The sequence below is a fragment of the Lissotriton helveticus genome, chromosome 3_1 (genome assembly GCF_964261635.1).
Source record: "Lissotriton helveticus chromosome 3_1, aLisHel1.1, whole genome shotgun sequence".
NCBI lineage: Eukaryota > Metazoa > Chordata > Amphibia > Caudata > Salamandridae > Lissotriton > Lissotriton helveticus.
Genome location: NC_136061.1, coordinates 1,341,563,034 through 1,341,579,662, shown reverse-complemented (window position 1 = coordinate 1,341,579,662; position 16,629 = coordinate 1,341,563,034). Strand labels below are relative to the sequence as shown.

At 39.8% G+C, this 16,629-nt stretch overlaps 1 protein-coding gene across 1 annotated transcript in view; it reads left to right on the top strand.

Moving 5' to 3' along the window:
- The window catches only part of LOC144824966 (roundabout homolog 2-like), a 1,188,518-nt gene that overhangs the window by 479,418 nt on the left and 692,471 nt on the right, over positions 1 to 16,629 (top strand). Inside the window, exon 3 of the mRNA XM_078683904.1 lies at positions 8,035 to 8,192. Within this exon, the coding sequence (XP_078540030.1) occupies positions 8,035 to 8,192 (158 nt within the window). The remainder of the gene's footprint in view (positions 1 to 8,034; positions 8,193 to 16,629) is intronic.

The window sequence follows — 16,629 nt, the reverse complement described above, 5'->3', positions numbered from 1 at the left end:
GGAGTTGCCGTATGTCCTGTGAACTAGCACATGGTGAGCTTTTCATTTCCACCAAGGCCTGGCGAGTCCGTGTACTGTGTGTTCCAGCAGCGAACTGGTTCTGCAGCGCTGAGGAAAGTCGTTGAGTTCTTTTGTCTCTAGTGCGTGGTGCATGCTCATCACCCCCAGATTGACATTGGGATTGTGAATGTAGTGGGAGGCACCCACGTCTAATCAACAAATCACTGCTGTTGGAGGGCAATGGCCACCTTGAACCTCAAGACACTGAGGGGTCATACAGGAGGCACAGCCGTGCAGTGCTCTTTCTCGGGTGGCCGCAATGAGGAGAGGCCAGTTGCCAGGGCAACTCAAGCACACCAGTGACATCAGTACTTCTGACTGGAGAGAGGAAACCAGTGTTGTCCTCACATGTAAGCCCATTGTTTTGAGCGGCTCCACTTTGTGTCAGTGGTGACAGGAGTGGTCTGAGAGGTCCCAGAGGTACCCAGATGTGTTCCCACTGCGGCTAGAGAACTTCAAAGGGCTACGTTAAGTCGACAGCTGCTGCATGTAATTGCAGGCAGCTGGCTTGTTTGTGCCCATGTGGGGAGACCCAGCGAGGTGTCCCTGCAGAATTTGGCCATCTGTGTACCCCTGTGAACCCGCATATGTGCTGGCATCTGTTCTCTTCGGTATTTTCTAACAAGGTGAGACCTCGACGGAGGTACCTCCATTACTGCATGATTTGAAATTACCATATTACGGCTAATAGGCATGCAGCTGCTGCTATGCCCTGCACTTGGTGCCTAAATTACTATATAAAGTGTAATAGGAGCACAGGGCTGCTGTGCCCTATGTTTTAATAGTAATTTGTGGTGATGCATGTGTTTTCCTCCATTACTGATCACAGGATATGTGCTGTATTATTAATGTATGTTGTGTTTTGCATTGGCAAGGTCAGGATAACAAATGCTTTATAGTATACCTGTGTAATATGCACACTAATGATGTTTCATGATGTTTGCAACCTATAAGCCTTTCACTTATTGCATTCATTGTAATTTTTGATAATTGCCTGCTTGGCAAAATATTCATTGGCATGTTGCTTTTGGTCTTGTGGTATATTTAATACATCCTATTTTTACACATACTTGTGTGGAGGCTCTTTTTTGATGTTTTCATTGTGTTACTGTGTGAGTGCGTTGAGCAAACGCATTACACATTGCCTCTGGGGATAAGCCTGACTACTCTGTGCCAAAATACCTTTGGGTGAGCATAGGTGATCTTTGGTGTGTAACTTACTTGCCCAGACTACATTGGTGGGATGTGCCTCCGGCCAAACAGAAACCCTCTTTCTAGCATCACCTCATCCATCTGTCTGTCCTCTGACTATCTTCAATTTAACAGAACAAATTATCTATCAACAAAAAGGCAGAGCATGAAGGTCAAGGTAGAATGTTCCCATTATTATTGATTGTTCAGCACAGATATATGCTAATCAAAGAAACAGATCACACACATACAAACACATAAACAACATGCACAAAGGCATAAATACAGATGGATGCAGGATTGTGTGACTGAGTGGATGGCTCAATGGATGCATGAATAGGTGTCCAAATGTGTTTAAAAAAAATGCTATTGTTGTAGGTAATCTGTTTAATAGGAAGCAAACTGTCATGCTGCAACCCATAGAAATTATTTCAGATAAGGGCACACCTCCATCGCAGGTAACCTGCATCAAAGATCCCACTAATGCCTTAAATCAGTCAATCAGGATTCTTGTAAAGCATGACTACTCACCCATTAGGGTCTGAAGGCGATGAGTGGTGGGGAGAGAAACTGCGGTATAGTCGAAGAGCCAGGTTTTGAGGTAATTCCTGAATACAGGTAGAAACAGTGATTGCCTGAGATGTAGAGGCACGGAGATTCAGGTCTTCACAGCGAGGTAGGAGAAGGATCTTCCTCCAGCCGTGGTCTTGTGGATTCGTGGGATGGTGACCAAAGCCAGTTGGGCAGAGCGGAGATGTCTGGTGGGAGTGTAGAAGTAGAGGTGGTGGCTGAGGTAAGCAGATCTGGCATCATAGAGGGCTTTGTAGGCATGCATGAAGAGCTTGAACATAATTCTTTTGTTGATCGGGAGCCAGTGGAGGTCTCTGAGGTGACCGGGGATGTGGCTGCAATGGGGGATGTTCAGGATGAGTCTGGCAGAGGCATTCTGGATGTTCTGCAGTTTCTTTATGAGTTTTTGGGTGGTGTCAACGTAGAGTGCATTTTCTTGGTGGCTATGTGACATTCTTGTTTCCCTTTCCTGGTCATAAAACCCACCTCAGCCGCTGAAGCAGGAGACAGAGAGACAGGAGTTGTTATTGTGGGATTGTAGCAGTGGTCTTCCAACTTTTCAATTCTTTGCCCCACCCCCATGGGGAAAAAAATTATTTTAGGCCCCCTCAAACCTTTTCACAATTATTCTAATAAACTGGTCTTAAATATGTCTCGACGTATATAAACATTGCAGTTAAGTTCTGCACCATTTTAAAAATACAATGAAAGACATGATTGACAAACCTACTATTCTGGCCAGGCAGGCCTTACCCGTAAAAGAATCCACAGTGTGATTGTTCGAAATGGGGTGGGTTTAAAAAAAAAAAAGTTTTTATTCGTTTTTTTTTATTTCTTATTCAAAACGACATTATTTTTTTACATTTTTTGCCCCTCCTGCCCCCACCCCACCCCTTTACAGGCATTTTCAAATAATATATACATACATGCCAGGTGTAAACATATTGATAGACAAATTTGAAATTGAATCAATCATATTTATACCAGTATACTTGGAAAATTGGTTAGTCAGTTCTTTCTATCCAGCGTGTAAGGGGTTCCCATATTTCTAATCCTTTCCTTTTCTTATTCCTTCCTTTCCTGTTGTAGATAGCTATACATAGACTATATGTTGCTAGCAGTCGTGCCCGCCATTGCTAGAATGTTGGAGGGTGTGGGTCTAACCAAACCGATGCCAGGCAAATTCTAAACACTGCCATTGAAACAAACAAAAGTCCATTCAATTTATTCGGTCGAATATCCCTGTCTGCCCCTAATATAATTTGTGCAGTTGAAATTTCTATTCTTGTTTCAAAGATTCCTGAAAGGAAAATAGAGATTTCCCGTCTAACGGGGTTAAGTGCTTTGCATGTAGCGAACATGTGTATTGGGTCTGCTTCGGGCAACGTGCATCGTGGACATTGCGCCCCTTTACCCATAATCCATTTAGCTATTTTCTTTGGGGTGTAGTACAATTGGAAGCACGTTTTATAGTACTGAGCTTGCAATTTGGTTGACATTAATAGAGATTGGGAGAGTTCAAACGCCCTCTGTACTGAGGTTTCCGGTATATCTAGTTCGTCCTGCCATTTACTGGTATATTTATCCAAGTCATCTGGAAAACCGGTAATTAAATTATTATATATTTCCCCAATTTTGACTCTAGTATTTTCAACGATTGATTCGATTGTCAGGATTCTCCAGAATGCAACTCTGCCGCCCCCCTTTTTCATTATAAAGTCTCTTATTTGTATGTATTCGAAGAAATCTCTATATTCTAGACCAAATTCACTTTTTAACTCTTCGAATGAGCTAAAGCCAATTGAGTTATAAAATTATCCAAATTGAGTAATGCCCGATCTGACCCATCGCAACATACATGTGTCCGTAAGGATCTCTGGGAGGTTATTATTTCTATGAAGTGTTGTGTAATAAGAGAACCTTCCAATCCCCAGAAGTTTGCGTATCTGATTCCATGCACTATAAATTCCTTTTAGGGTTTTGAACCGAACTTTTTCAAAGTGGCAATCCTATGCCAATTTCCAGAGATGTTCCCCTGTTTCTTTTCCTAGGATAAGTTCCTGTGGAGTTGGAACCTCCCTCTCTTGATCGGGCTCTCGATTTGGAATTAGAAGTGCCCTGCTATATTTAAGTATTGTGGCCCACCAGTAAGCTTTAAAGTTAGGTAAGGCGAGACCTCCTCGTTCCTTCGGTAATGTGATGTATCTATGGGCTCTTCTTGACCTACTATACCCCCAAAGAAAACGAGAAAAAATATTATCAATTTCTTTGAAAATCTGTTGGTCAAAGTTTAAACAAATAGTTCTAAAAAAATATAAGAATTTGGAAAAAAATAACATTTTGATTAGATTACATTCCAATAATTATTAGATGTAAATTATGCAGTCTATTAAGGCTCTTGTCTATTTGTTTCAAGAGAGGGTTCAAATTAAATTTAACCAGGTTATTTAATTTTGAGGTAATATTAACTCCTAAGTATAGTGCATTATCAACTATCCGAGCGTCATTATAATTACTTTTGTTGTTGATTATAATCTGGGTTTTATTTTGATTCAGTTTGTAGCCAGAGTTTTTCCCAAAACTACTTACTTCTTCTTCCATTGAGCTAACTCCTTCTTCTCGGTTGGTTGTGACTATTGCTATGTCGTCAGCGTATGCCAAGGTCTTAGTTTCTCCGTTGGGGGTCCTCATTGGTGTTATAGCTATGTTGGTTTCTAGCCTACGTATGAACGGGTCTATAAATATAGCTAATAATAGAGGGGAGCATGGGCAACCCTGCCTTGTCCCTCTAGTCACTTTTATGTTATTTGAGAGTTTCCCATTGATCATAACCACAGCTTCTGGATCAACATACAACATGCGAACTGGTGGGGGTTTTGATGAATATTTAGAGTCCCTTCCCTTTTGACACCTTTTCCCAGCCAAGATGTAAATGACAAAAGATGCTTGTGATGGCCCTTTACAGACTGGCTTACTGACACTCATTTTTTTTCAGCTGAAAACAAAGCGCTGTTATCAGCATAATACGTAATAAAGGCAGGGGAAACCCAATTTACCCTTGTAGGCTTGGGCACAGGATAATTAAGGTCAAGGGGTGCTACAAGGGACTTGATTCTGGAAACAAATCCACTCAATTAGGAGTCGTATTTAGATTATCGCACTCCAGTGTATCAACAGAATATCACATATCAAGAAAGATCAAAAAATAGAATAAATCACTGGAAGGAAAAAGATACACGGAAAGAATAAAAATGTATTCATTAGAAATTTTATAGATTTAAGTAATGCAGTTTGCAGATAGACATATGGGGAGACATATGAAACAATGAATTTGAGCAAAAAAGTTATGAACAGAGGTATGAGCAACATAAACACTTCAGTTCAAAACTAAGCATCAACTCCTAACAATTAAGATAAACAACCAGCAAAATTAATCAACAATGGTTGTGTGCTCGTGCCAAAGCAACGTTGATGGAGAAGATGGGGATGTCGACGTTTCGGTCTATGATGCTGCCGTCATGTAGACCATCATCAGGACCAAACAATTAATTGCTGGTGAAATACCCCCTGAAAATTCACACTTCAAACCTTCTCTTTCAAATGGGAAGTGGCGAACGGTGGAGCCGGGAAGTGGATCTGAATTATGGCGTGATAAAAGACGCTGTGATGTAAACCGCTAATTGAGAGTCGTCCTAAATAGGATGCCGAGTGAAATTGAATTTCAAGTGGTTCAGCGATTCTTGGTATATCAACCGGAGACGGGTACCTCACTGACAAAGAAGAGAAATATGACCGATCACTGTATGGCTTATAAATAAAGCCTCACAGTGATTGGCCATGTTCTGTCATCTAAGTTTGCACATAGAACCGTAGCTCCGTAATCAGAACCAATCATTGTTGTGCTACCATGCTGTTTATTGTGGTAAACATCATGAGATCCATGCAAAGATTAGTTCGAGTAGGTGAATTTAGCGCTTCAAAGGAGACCGGGGGCTCAGCTGTCTTCCTTCTGGCTCCTTAACACAGCGGGGGTCAGGAGGCCTGAAGTGCTCATGCTGGGCTGGTGACAATAAGAGATCTGTCCAACCCGACATGCGCTCTTGACTTTAGCCTTTCCTGCAGTCTGCCAATCAAAAGGATTGTCACTGTCCTGTCGAAACATGAAGGAGTTGTGACTGAGGAAATTCTTCAAAAATAAAATACACACAAAAATTAATAGCACGGCTTGTGGTTGCTCACAGTAAGGCGGGGCAATGCTCCTCCACTCTATAGGAGGAACCCCCCAAGGTGCAGCCAGTACGCCTTCGGGTGGCTTGTTTGCCTTTGTGTCTGCATATGTATTACAGTGTGATTGCAAATTCGAAAAATTCCCTTGTTCCCATGGGGTCACACCCCAATGCACATGAATGTGATGGAGTATGATTTTTGCTAATAAAATCTGCTTGGGAAATTTACCCATATGTGTGTTTTAATAAATTACCAATGTGTGTGAAAACCGAAATTACTAAAACGTGAAGATTTGGAAGGTATGACCGAAAAATGTGCAAGGCTGTATGCATTTTTGTGAGTCAGAATTACACACGTAGAATGGAAGATTTCTTTATATGGTTATAAATAATTAATTTGTGTGTCTAATATTAATGTGCTTATGTTTCCTGAAACAGCTTGAATATTCAAGCACTAACACGAAAAAGCTATTTTATTCTCCGTAAAAGTAGAGTAGTCCTAGAAGATTTTTCTGTTTTCTCTGCTTCCCTTGTTAAAACGTATGAGCCTAAGCAAATGTATTAGTTAGGGGATGTGCTTCCATGCTCCTTTGTTTCTCTGCATGTCGTTTCCTGATGTCCTTGTAAAGAATAACATTTACATCCTTAAAGAGCGGAGAACAGTATGAATCTTTCCTGTCTAGGCAAGAAATTAGAATGAAACTGTTGCTATGGATTTACAAAATATGGAATTGTAGGTTTCTTCTTCCTCTCTAGGAAGTTATTCATTTTTAGACAAAGACTGTTTAGTGAACTTTGTAAAGACATCGTCAGGAGATGTTTTGCCTCCCTAGTTCTGACCAATCAGAGTGACTTGTAGGATTTAGGAGAGTTTCCAACTTAGTGTAACAAAGTTGCAAAGTTAGTATAAAGACGCTGGTGGAAAAATGATCATCCGCTCGTTCACATTCTGATGACCTGTCCTGCATCCTTGGTATGCTGTATGCTGTGCTGTGCTGATTCCTGATCTTGCTAGCAATCCTGACTGGGGAGAACCTTTCCCTAGAGACTTTGCACCTCATCGGCTGGTGATGCTGCCTAAACTATTCTCCTACGGCCGTGCATTAGTTCTCTCTAATTTTCCTAGAGGTAACTGAACTGTGATTATCCTGCGGTTCCTTGTTTTTCTCTTCTTCCCCCTTATTTGTCACCTGAGTATGATGATCTCTAAATTACTCTGCTTATGATAACTGTGATGTTTGCCTGTGATATTAGAACAAGTTGTTTTCCTTATGATTTGTATTTGTGTATGACCATTCATATTTTGTGAAATAATACCAAAAAGTTACTTAGAAAGAATAGTGTCTGTCGTTATTTCCTGAGTCATGACTTATTTTTAAGATAACATTTGTCATATTATTGATGTATTTGTGGTGTATCTCATGGTATACTTCATTACAGATCCTGATGAAGGAATAATTCTCTTATTTCTCTACTTAGTCCATTTTAGCTCTACCAAAGATCCATTGGAGGACCCTTGATATTGCTATTCCTAAAAGAAATGATAATGACTTATGGGCCTGTAATTATAGTATTTACACTTCCTTAGGTATTGTAAAAGTTGGTGTGGGATATTACAAAAACCTTCACCGCTTCCGCTGCATCAAATGCATGTTGCTTCTGGGGTTTACCCAATGCAGTTAAGCCTACCATGTTTCTTTCCAACCTTCAGGAGTCTCCATTAGCCTAGCAAGAACCCCTTTCCACAGTTACACCAAATTTGCATTCCATTTCTAGTGGCTGCCTTCATACTTCATTATACTCACAAAAAGTAGTTTTTAACCCACAAGAAAAAAATGACATATGAACAAAAGCATGTTTATTTCTGCTGTGGTAGCTTTCTGGGTAAAACCATATTTATGTTAAGTACAGCATTTTCTCCCTTGAATTCGTTGTTTTTCCTAGACGATCTAGCACATAGTGATTGATATGTGGCCTTTTCTTACAGTCCTGCGAGATGATTTTCGTCAGACTCCTAGTGATGTGGTAGTGGTAGCAGGAGAGCCAGCAGTTATGGAGTGTATCCCTCCACGAGGACATCCAGAACCCACCATTTCTTGGAAGAAGAATAATATCAGAATCTCTGACAAGGACGAAGGAATCACAGTATGTTCAAGTAGAAATTGTGATTTTATTAACATTTAATGCTTAGCAAGATTTGGCTGAGCACTTTTGATATTTTGCTTTTCAACTTATAATTGAGTGTCTCCTTTAAAAATGCTTCAGATTTTAGGTGGATACAGACCACCCTGTCCATTAAGTCTGCCAAGCACCTATTAGTACAGCTCATACCCAGTCTCAGGTTTTACACCTAGTTCACCACAACTTGAAGTTGAAGGTTATTGTTTCCTACTCTACAAACTCATGTTAGACTGCACTTTCTAGAGACTAAGGCCCTGATTATAATCACACATATAGAGCGCACCTGCATATAACCCTTTGTCTTGTTAACATAAAGTGGTAGGATCTTGAAATCTAATAGCGTAAAATGTGAAGTATTTAGGCAATTGAATAGTAAACTTGAAGAGTAAAAGTAGAGAGTAAATGTAACTAGCAGCAAACACTAACGTGAGGAATTTGTGTTGTGCAACTGACAACCATTCATTTTCAAATGTGTTTATTAACCTTGTCCTTTTACATGTACGCAGGAATATTAACCAAATTTTGCCTTATTTCTTATACGTTTTCGTAAAGCTCATGCGCCATTTTGCCTATTTTAGCTAATTCCTGTAGGCCTGAAATGCATTTCCCTGGGAGCGCTCGCTTTAGAATTAACAGTTTGAATTTCATGTTTGCTGCAGATTTGATTTTTTTCACGTTTGTGTTGCAGGTGGTAGGATCGCCCTTGTTAGATAGAATAAAGCCTTTGTTTTATTAGTCAGGCAAGGAGAAAAGGAGATACATTGCGAGCTAAACCCAATAAGGAGAATGGTTGTATTTTCACACCAAAGAAGACCTGGGAATCAAAGTTAACAGGTTACAGTTCAGGAACATCGCTGTCTCATGGAAAAGTACCAATGAGCCCGTGGTCGGAGCGGATGGTGTGACCAGCAAGGACTCTTGGGAAGATTCCTGTAATATTGGGAAGTTGCAAATAGGGAAAGCAGCCCACTTCTTCTCTCCCTTCAGAGAGAGACCATCTCAGAACGAGCTCTCTCTCAATATCTTCATGCTATTTGACCCATCTTAGGTGCAGAGACTTCTTAGAAAGACTCCACGTGCTGACACCTCTTATTTCTTTCCCTGAGGGTGCTGAAGTAGGGATGGCATTTTAGCGCTAGTGTAGGGATAGATTGATGCTTTACATTCATAAATCCTCAAAGCAGGGAAATTTAGACTCATGTTTTCAGATCCTCTGCATCCTATTTCTTGAGTTGATTTTTTTTGTGCATGTTGCACCGACTCAATTTAATTTGCAGATTTGTCTTCATGTTGATTCCAATGTATTTTTACACTCTTATCTTGAGGTGTCTGTATGTTCAGTTATTTTTGGCTTTGAAACAAGTTAACAAACCTTACGTAGTTGTCTGTAGTTAGTATGTGTCCAGAGAAATTTGTGTTGAATTGATGGACATTATTAACTATTTTCTCCTCTCTACACTTACATGCTGCTAAAAAGGACCATCGGTTTGAATCTCTAGAACAGATCTAGCACTTATGGACCCGGCCCTTTCAGTTGGTAGCAGAGGATGGTTTGTACAAGAAGAGAGGAGAGAATCCAGAATTAGCCTATTAAAGAGGAGACCCTAGAATCCCAGAGCACCAAAATAGAGTCCAAAGATCAAGAATGGAGAGGGGCCAGAGATTGATAGTGCAGCAAATGGAGGTATATTAATAGGGATATGTCATATGTTAGATTGTGGGAATGAATTGATTGTGTGATGTCTGGCGGAGTTGGTGTGAGAGTCGAGTGAATGTGGTTTCGGGCTGGACGTGGTCCATGGATTGAGATTTGAGTTTCAGGTTCCCAAGTGACCTAAGATCCCAGGATATATTAAATGATGTAGAAGACACCAAGTTATTGTGATTGTCTGACCGAAGAATTGAGGAGTTGTCATGAGACGTCATCAACAATTCTACCTTAGACATGGAACTTTGTGTGAATGGTACGTATTCGGACTGTTTAGTAAACCTTGAGTACAGAGGTGAACTGTACTGATTCGAGCGACCAGCCCAGGTCCTGGGTTGCTGTGTGTGAATTCGATCAATCCTTTTAGATGGCAGACAATTAAAGAGTTTAAGACTATTGTGTGAGTGAATGTGTACTGAGAAATTATGAAGGAGGGTGAGCCGCTGTGAGGAGTGAAGGTGAAATTAGAGAGTGCCGTGCTGCATTATGTTGGTTGGTGTATCGCCATGCTGTGAATGGTTGGTAGTCATCAGTAAGTTGGGGTTGGGAAAAATATTGTTCATTGTACAAATTGGATAACCTATAATTGAATCATGCAATGTTTTAGGGTGTTGTGGGATTTTTTTAGGGGTGGTCAGGGAGTCGTTATACAAGTGGGCGGAGAAGTGCCACCCAAGGGTACTTCAGCACATTATATGGTGACAAAAGCAGGACTCCATACTATAATTTGTCTTCAATATTGGCCCAAATTCACTGAAAAAGAGGAGGAAGTGTCATTTCCATGTTCTTGTTCATTTCGGTTGGACATGTTGCATCAGTTAAGAGGAGTGATGTTTGCGCTGCACCCTTTTCCTAGACCAACAAAGTTCGAGACATTAGACACATGGATACAGCCAGCACATGCAAATAACAGGGAAATACACCAAGAGAAGATAAGGAAAGCTTTGAGGGTAAGTCAGGAAGCACAATGGGACGCACAGATGGAGAGTGGATATTGTCGAAGGAGAAAGGTTCAACCCAATGCTGGTAGTAGAGGGAGATTCTCAGACTCGGAATAGAAGAGAAAAAAGAAATGATAGGAGTCAGCTTGTTGGATAGGTTGTTATCGGAGCTGCCTCCATCTTACAATCTACACTCAAAGGAGAGAAGGCAAGAGTCTGCACATACAGGAAACACAGAGAGTGTGTCAGCATCTCTAACAGGTCCCAGCACAGGAGTCGTGGGTAAGCATGGGCGTAAAATCCATTCCGCTCGTGGATTTTGCGGATTTTTGGTAAATTCGCAATCCGCGAACTCTCGCGAACTTGCCCAAAATTCGTAAAATCCGTGCGAAGCGGATTTTTTGCTTGGTCGCACTTGCCAACTAGAATACTATACAATTTCGCGGGAGTAAACACTTGCAAACACGTAGATGCGGCGGGCAGCGACAATCTCGCAATTGCGAGATTGCAAAATTTGCAATTTCGCACAAGAAATCCACCAGCAGGCAGCATAAACCTTGAAAATTATGATTTTTATCAGAATAACTCCTCAGGTTGACATTTGCCTGCACTTTTTCTTTGCAAGGAGTCCATTTTGGGGGGTGGGGGTGGGAGGAAGGAAGTGCCCCACAGTTTCCAACTTCCTGTTCCTGTCCACCAGGCTCCTCCCAGTGCTTTCTTCATGTGCTGGTCACTTTGATTTGGATCTTGACCTGGAAGGATTACTTTTTGTGGATGCTGCTGGATATTTGGATTTTTGCAAAACTGAAAGCACTCAGCAGGTGCAAAAGTTCAATCTTATCATTAGTAACCATTCCCTGTAGTGCTTCCTGAGGGGCCACTCCAGAGTTCATTTGCCTACTTGCAACTATTCTATGACCCTGCTCTGACCCTCACAGCAGGCTCAGAGAATAGCTACAAGTATACAACAAAGGTCCTGTTAAAAAAATTACACTGCAACAGAAAGCAATTACAGACAAAACTGAAAGCACTCAGCAGGTGCAAAAGTTCAATCTTATCATTAGTAACCATTCCCTGTAGTGCTTCCTGAGGGGCCCCTTCAGAGTTCAGTTGCCTACTTGCAACTATAGGCCACAAAGGTCCTGTGAAAAAAAAGTGCACTGCAACAGAAAGCAAATTACAGATAAGGAAGCAGGTGCCAGCCAGACTGGAAGTTTAAATTCAGTGACACATTAATCAACCCCAAATTAATTCATGTCAGTTGAAGCAGGGCAGGTGTGCTTGCTTTTTTTCACCCCCATAATCTACAGTGATAAACCAACCAGAGGGTGGCAGTGGTGTACCAGAGGGTGGCATGGGTGTACCAGAGGGTGGCAGTGGTGAAACAGAGGGTGCTGTGAACCTGTGATGATGAACCAGATGTAGAAACAACATAGTCGCGGCCGTTGCGAGCCGACAAGTAAGTTCGCAATTGCGAACTGGTACAGAACCCTCGCGAACTGGCAGAAATCCTTGCGAACACAAAAAAAAATAAAAAATCCGCAAATTCGCGAGAGTTTGCGGATTTTGCGGATTGCAAATCCGTAAATACGCAAGTTCGCGGATTGCCAATTCGCAAAATCCACCCATGCTTAGTCGTGGGAAGGATATCTGCAGTAGGAGGGGGGACAGGAGTGTCTGCCTAAAGAGGTATGGAATAAAATGGAGTCAACTCTGCTTCACTGTGACTGGAAGCTCTTGTAGTATTGGTCACCAGTGCAGAGATAGAATATCTACATGGATATATCAAATTGCATTTGTATCGAGTCAAGAATATCAATGGAGCAAAATATCGTGGTACTTTTTCTGTTTTTAAAAATATCGATTTTTATGTTATGCAGAAGTATTGATATTGTAAATATCGATGTCAAAAATACTGTTGTAAATTATATAAATTTTTGTTTGTTCAACGTGGTGTTTTATTATTATTTAGTATTAGTTATATGTTTTATAAATAAAAAAATATGTTAAAATGTTTGTTTCCTTTTTTATTAATTAAGTTTTAGGAGCGGGATGTTGGATTTATAGGGGATAAGGGTGGGGAGTAATTTAAAAAATAAAAATGTAAATTATTTTAATTAAAAAAAATTGAATCATTTAGTTGTGTGATGTTGGATTTATAAGGAATAGTGATGTGGATCCATTTAAAAAATGGAGATTAAAATTTAAATATTTTAGAAAATGTGTAAAGTTTTAGTAATGGGAATGTTGTATTTATAGTGGCTTAGGGTGGGGAGTATTTTGAAAATATTGTTTGTAGATATTTTAATATTTTTTAGAATTAAAAAAAATTTAAAGTTTTAGGAGCAGGGCATTATGTAGGGGATAAGGGTGGGGAGAAGTTAAAAAAACTAATATGTAAAAATATTTGTAAACATTTTTTAAATAATATTTGAAATATTTAGGTGTGTGATGTTGGATTATTAGAGGATAAGGATGAGTAGTAATTTTAAAATTTGGGATTCAAATTCAAATATTTTAGAACGTTTGTAAACTTTTAGTAGTGAGATGTTGTATTTATAGTGTATTAGGGTGGGGAGTAATTTGAAAATATTGTTTGTACATATTTAAATATTGTTTTAGAATTGTTTTGAAAGAATTTAGTAGTGTGATGTTTTTATAGGGGATTAGGTAGGGGAATAGTTTTTTAATGTTTACAATTAAATTGTTCTTAAAAGTGCAATTTCAATTTTTTTAAATATTTTTAGGTTATACTTATGTTTGAGTATATTTTTCTATATTTATAGGAATTTAATAAAAAAAAATGCAAAAAAATATTATATCTTTATTAAATAAAATGTTATTATAAAAATAATTTTGCTTGTTTTGGAGTTGGAATAGTGAGTTCATTATGTTTTTTATCCCGCACTTTCCCTGAGTTTAGTTGGTTTTGGAGTTGGAATAGTAATTTATTATGTTTTATTATCCAGCACTTTCCCTGAGTTTATTTTGTTTTGGAGTTGGAATAGTAATTTAGGGGTTAATTACGATGGCGATAGGACCGCCACCGCCAGCCATGCGGTGGTGGTCCTTCCGCCATTAGACTGTGATTTTCCCCCAGCAACATTATGATGCGGGGGATCCAGACTGCGACCGATTACCTGACGGATCAGTCTGCATGCATAAAATGGGGGCGGTGCCTAGCAGGCCCTGTCCACCATATTATGATGCAGGCTGTGAGCCAGCCTTTCCATGATGGCTACACTGTCATGAAAAGGCTTGTAGAGATCCTGTTCGGGGGGCTGTTGTATGCTCCCAATGGGGGTTGTATGTGCACTAGGGGGTACCGTGTGGTGCCTGCCACATTGTGTACTGTAATGAACAACACACATTTTTAACATTGCGGCCGGTGCTGCTGTCAGTAGCACTTGTCCCAATGTTAAAGATGCAAGATGCGACTGCCATGGTGGCAGTCACATCTTAATGTGGTGTGCGGAACCACCGCATGTATTACGGACGGTCGCGGTCACCACCACGAGTCTGTCTGCCATTGTAATTGGCCCCTTAATTTGGTTTATTATCCAACACTTTCCCCGAGTTTAGTTGGTTTTAGAGTTGGAATAGTAATTTATTATGTTTTATTATCTAGCACTTTCCCTGAGTTTATTTTGTTTTGGAGTTGGAATAGTAATCTAGGGCTCATTAGGATGGCTTAATGATCACCACCGCCGGGCCGGCGGTGGCGATCACTATGCCATCCTATAGTGAGATACACCCCACCATATTATGATGGCAGTGGGTATCGCGGCGGACGCAAAGTCTGTCTGCCGCTTTTCTGCCAGTCGGCAATCGTTACGATATCCGGCTGGGCGGAGCTGGGCCAGTAATATGGTGGCGGTGCCTAGCAGGCACCGCCAGCCATATTATGATGTGGGTTGGTTAAAGGTCTTTCCATGGCAGCGATGCCGCCATTAAAAGGCTGGTGGGGATTGGCTTGGGGGGCCTGTTGCGGGCCCCCGGGCGGGTGGAGGGTGCTCTTGGGGGATACCCATGGTATCCCCTGCAGTTCCCTTCACCAAGAGGCAGGCACCGCATGGTGCCTGCCACGTGGTGCAGGGAAATGCTGTGCATGCCTTTTACCATTGCGGACGGTGCTGAAGCCAGCAGCACTGTCCGCAGTGGCAAAAGGCCAGGACAGGATGCACCTGCCAGTATGGCAGACACTTCCTAATTTGGCCGGTGGGACCGCTGCACGTTTGGCTGTCGGTCCCATCACCGTTATGGTTGCGGGTGCTATCATAATAAGCCCCCAAATTAGGTTTTTTATCCAGCACTTTACCAGAGTTTTGTTAGTTTTGGAGTTGGAATAGTAATTTATTATGTTTTATTAGCCAGCACTTTCCCTGAGTTTTGTTAGTTTTGGAGTTGGAATAGTAATTTATTATGTTTTATTATCCAGCACTTTCCCAGAGTTTATTTGGTTTGGAGTTGGAATAGTAATTTAATTATGTGTATTATCCAGCACTTTCCCTGAGTTTAGTTGGTTTTGGCGTTGGATTAGTAGTTTATTATGTTTTATTCCAGCACTTTCTTGAGTTTTTTTGGTTTTGGAGTTAGGAATAGTACCATTTTATTGTTTATTATTTATTTAACTTAAAAAAAAATATTTTTGGAACATTTATAAAATATGTCAACATATAAAAATATACATTTATTTATTTGCATTTTAATATTATTTCTCCATTCTTTTCTATGAGAAGAAAGTCTTTTTAAATTTTTATTACGCTGTCATTTTTTTCTAGTTTCCTCACTTTTCTATCCATCTGTTTTGTTTTTAGGTCATTTTGTAAGATGGAAACTCGCGTTGGAAGCTGCATTTTTCCCTTAAGGTAAGTTTGATCTAATTAACTTTTAAAGTAGTTTTGAGGTAGGGGTGAGGTAATCATAGTGCAGTTAGGTTTGTGAGAACCTTATTTTTAAATTTTTGTTGTAATTAGGTGTTGTTTTGGTAGTTTAGTGTTTTATGTGTTTGCCGTAGTGTTTGAATACAGTGTTATGTAGTGTCATTTATGTGTTGTTTAATTGTGTTCTTTTGTGTTTATTGTTAATGTTAATATTTGTGGGTTGGTATGTTTTATTGTGGGTGAGTGTTCTTTTATTTTCTTTACAGATTTTCCGGATCATGAACGGATGGTGGTGTCGACTTATTTTCTTTTGAAGGGAAAATGTGCTTTTTTTATTTAAAACAAGTCATTTTACATTTCCTTTCATCTTTTCCAGTTTGTTGGAGCGTTTTTTTAAGCCATTTCCCGGGTTTTTGAGGGTTTCGATATTTGAGGATTGCGTTGTTGGAGCTTTTTTTCTACACTTACATTTTTGCGTTTTTTTGCACTAATTTTCGGGTTTTTTAGGGTTTCATTTTTTAGAGGATTGCATCATTGGATTATTTTTTCTACAGTTGTATTTTGGGATATTTTTGGGGTTCTCTTTTCAGATGGATTTGTTTTTCAATTTATCTACTTTCAATTTATTGGATTTACTGGATCGTCTACTGCTACATAACTGTAAGTTATTTTGTATTATTATGGGTGGGAAATGTGTTTTATTACATTGATTTTTTGTAATTTTTATTTTAATAATTATAATATGTCATATTTATTTGTGTTATTTTTAAAATTTTATATGACATAGTTATAATTATTAATTGAAAAAAGAGTCGAATTTTGTTGTTTAAATGTTTGGAAATGTAAAATGTTTATGGTGTTTAGTATTG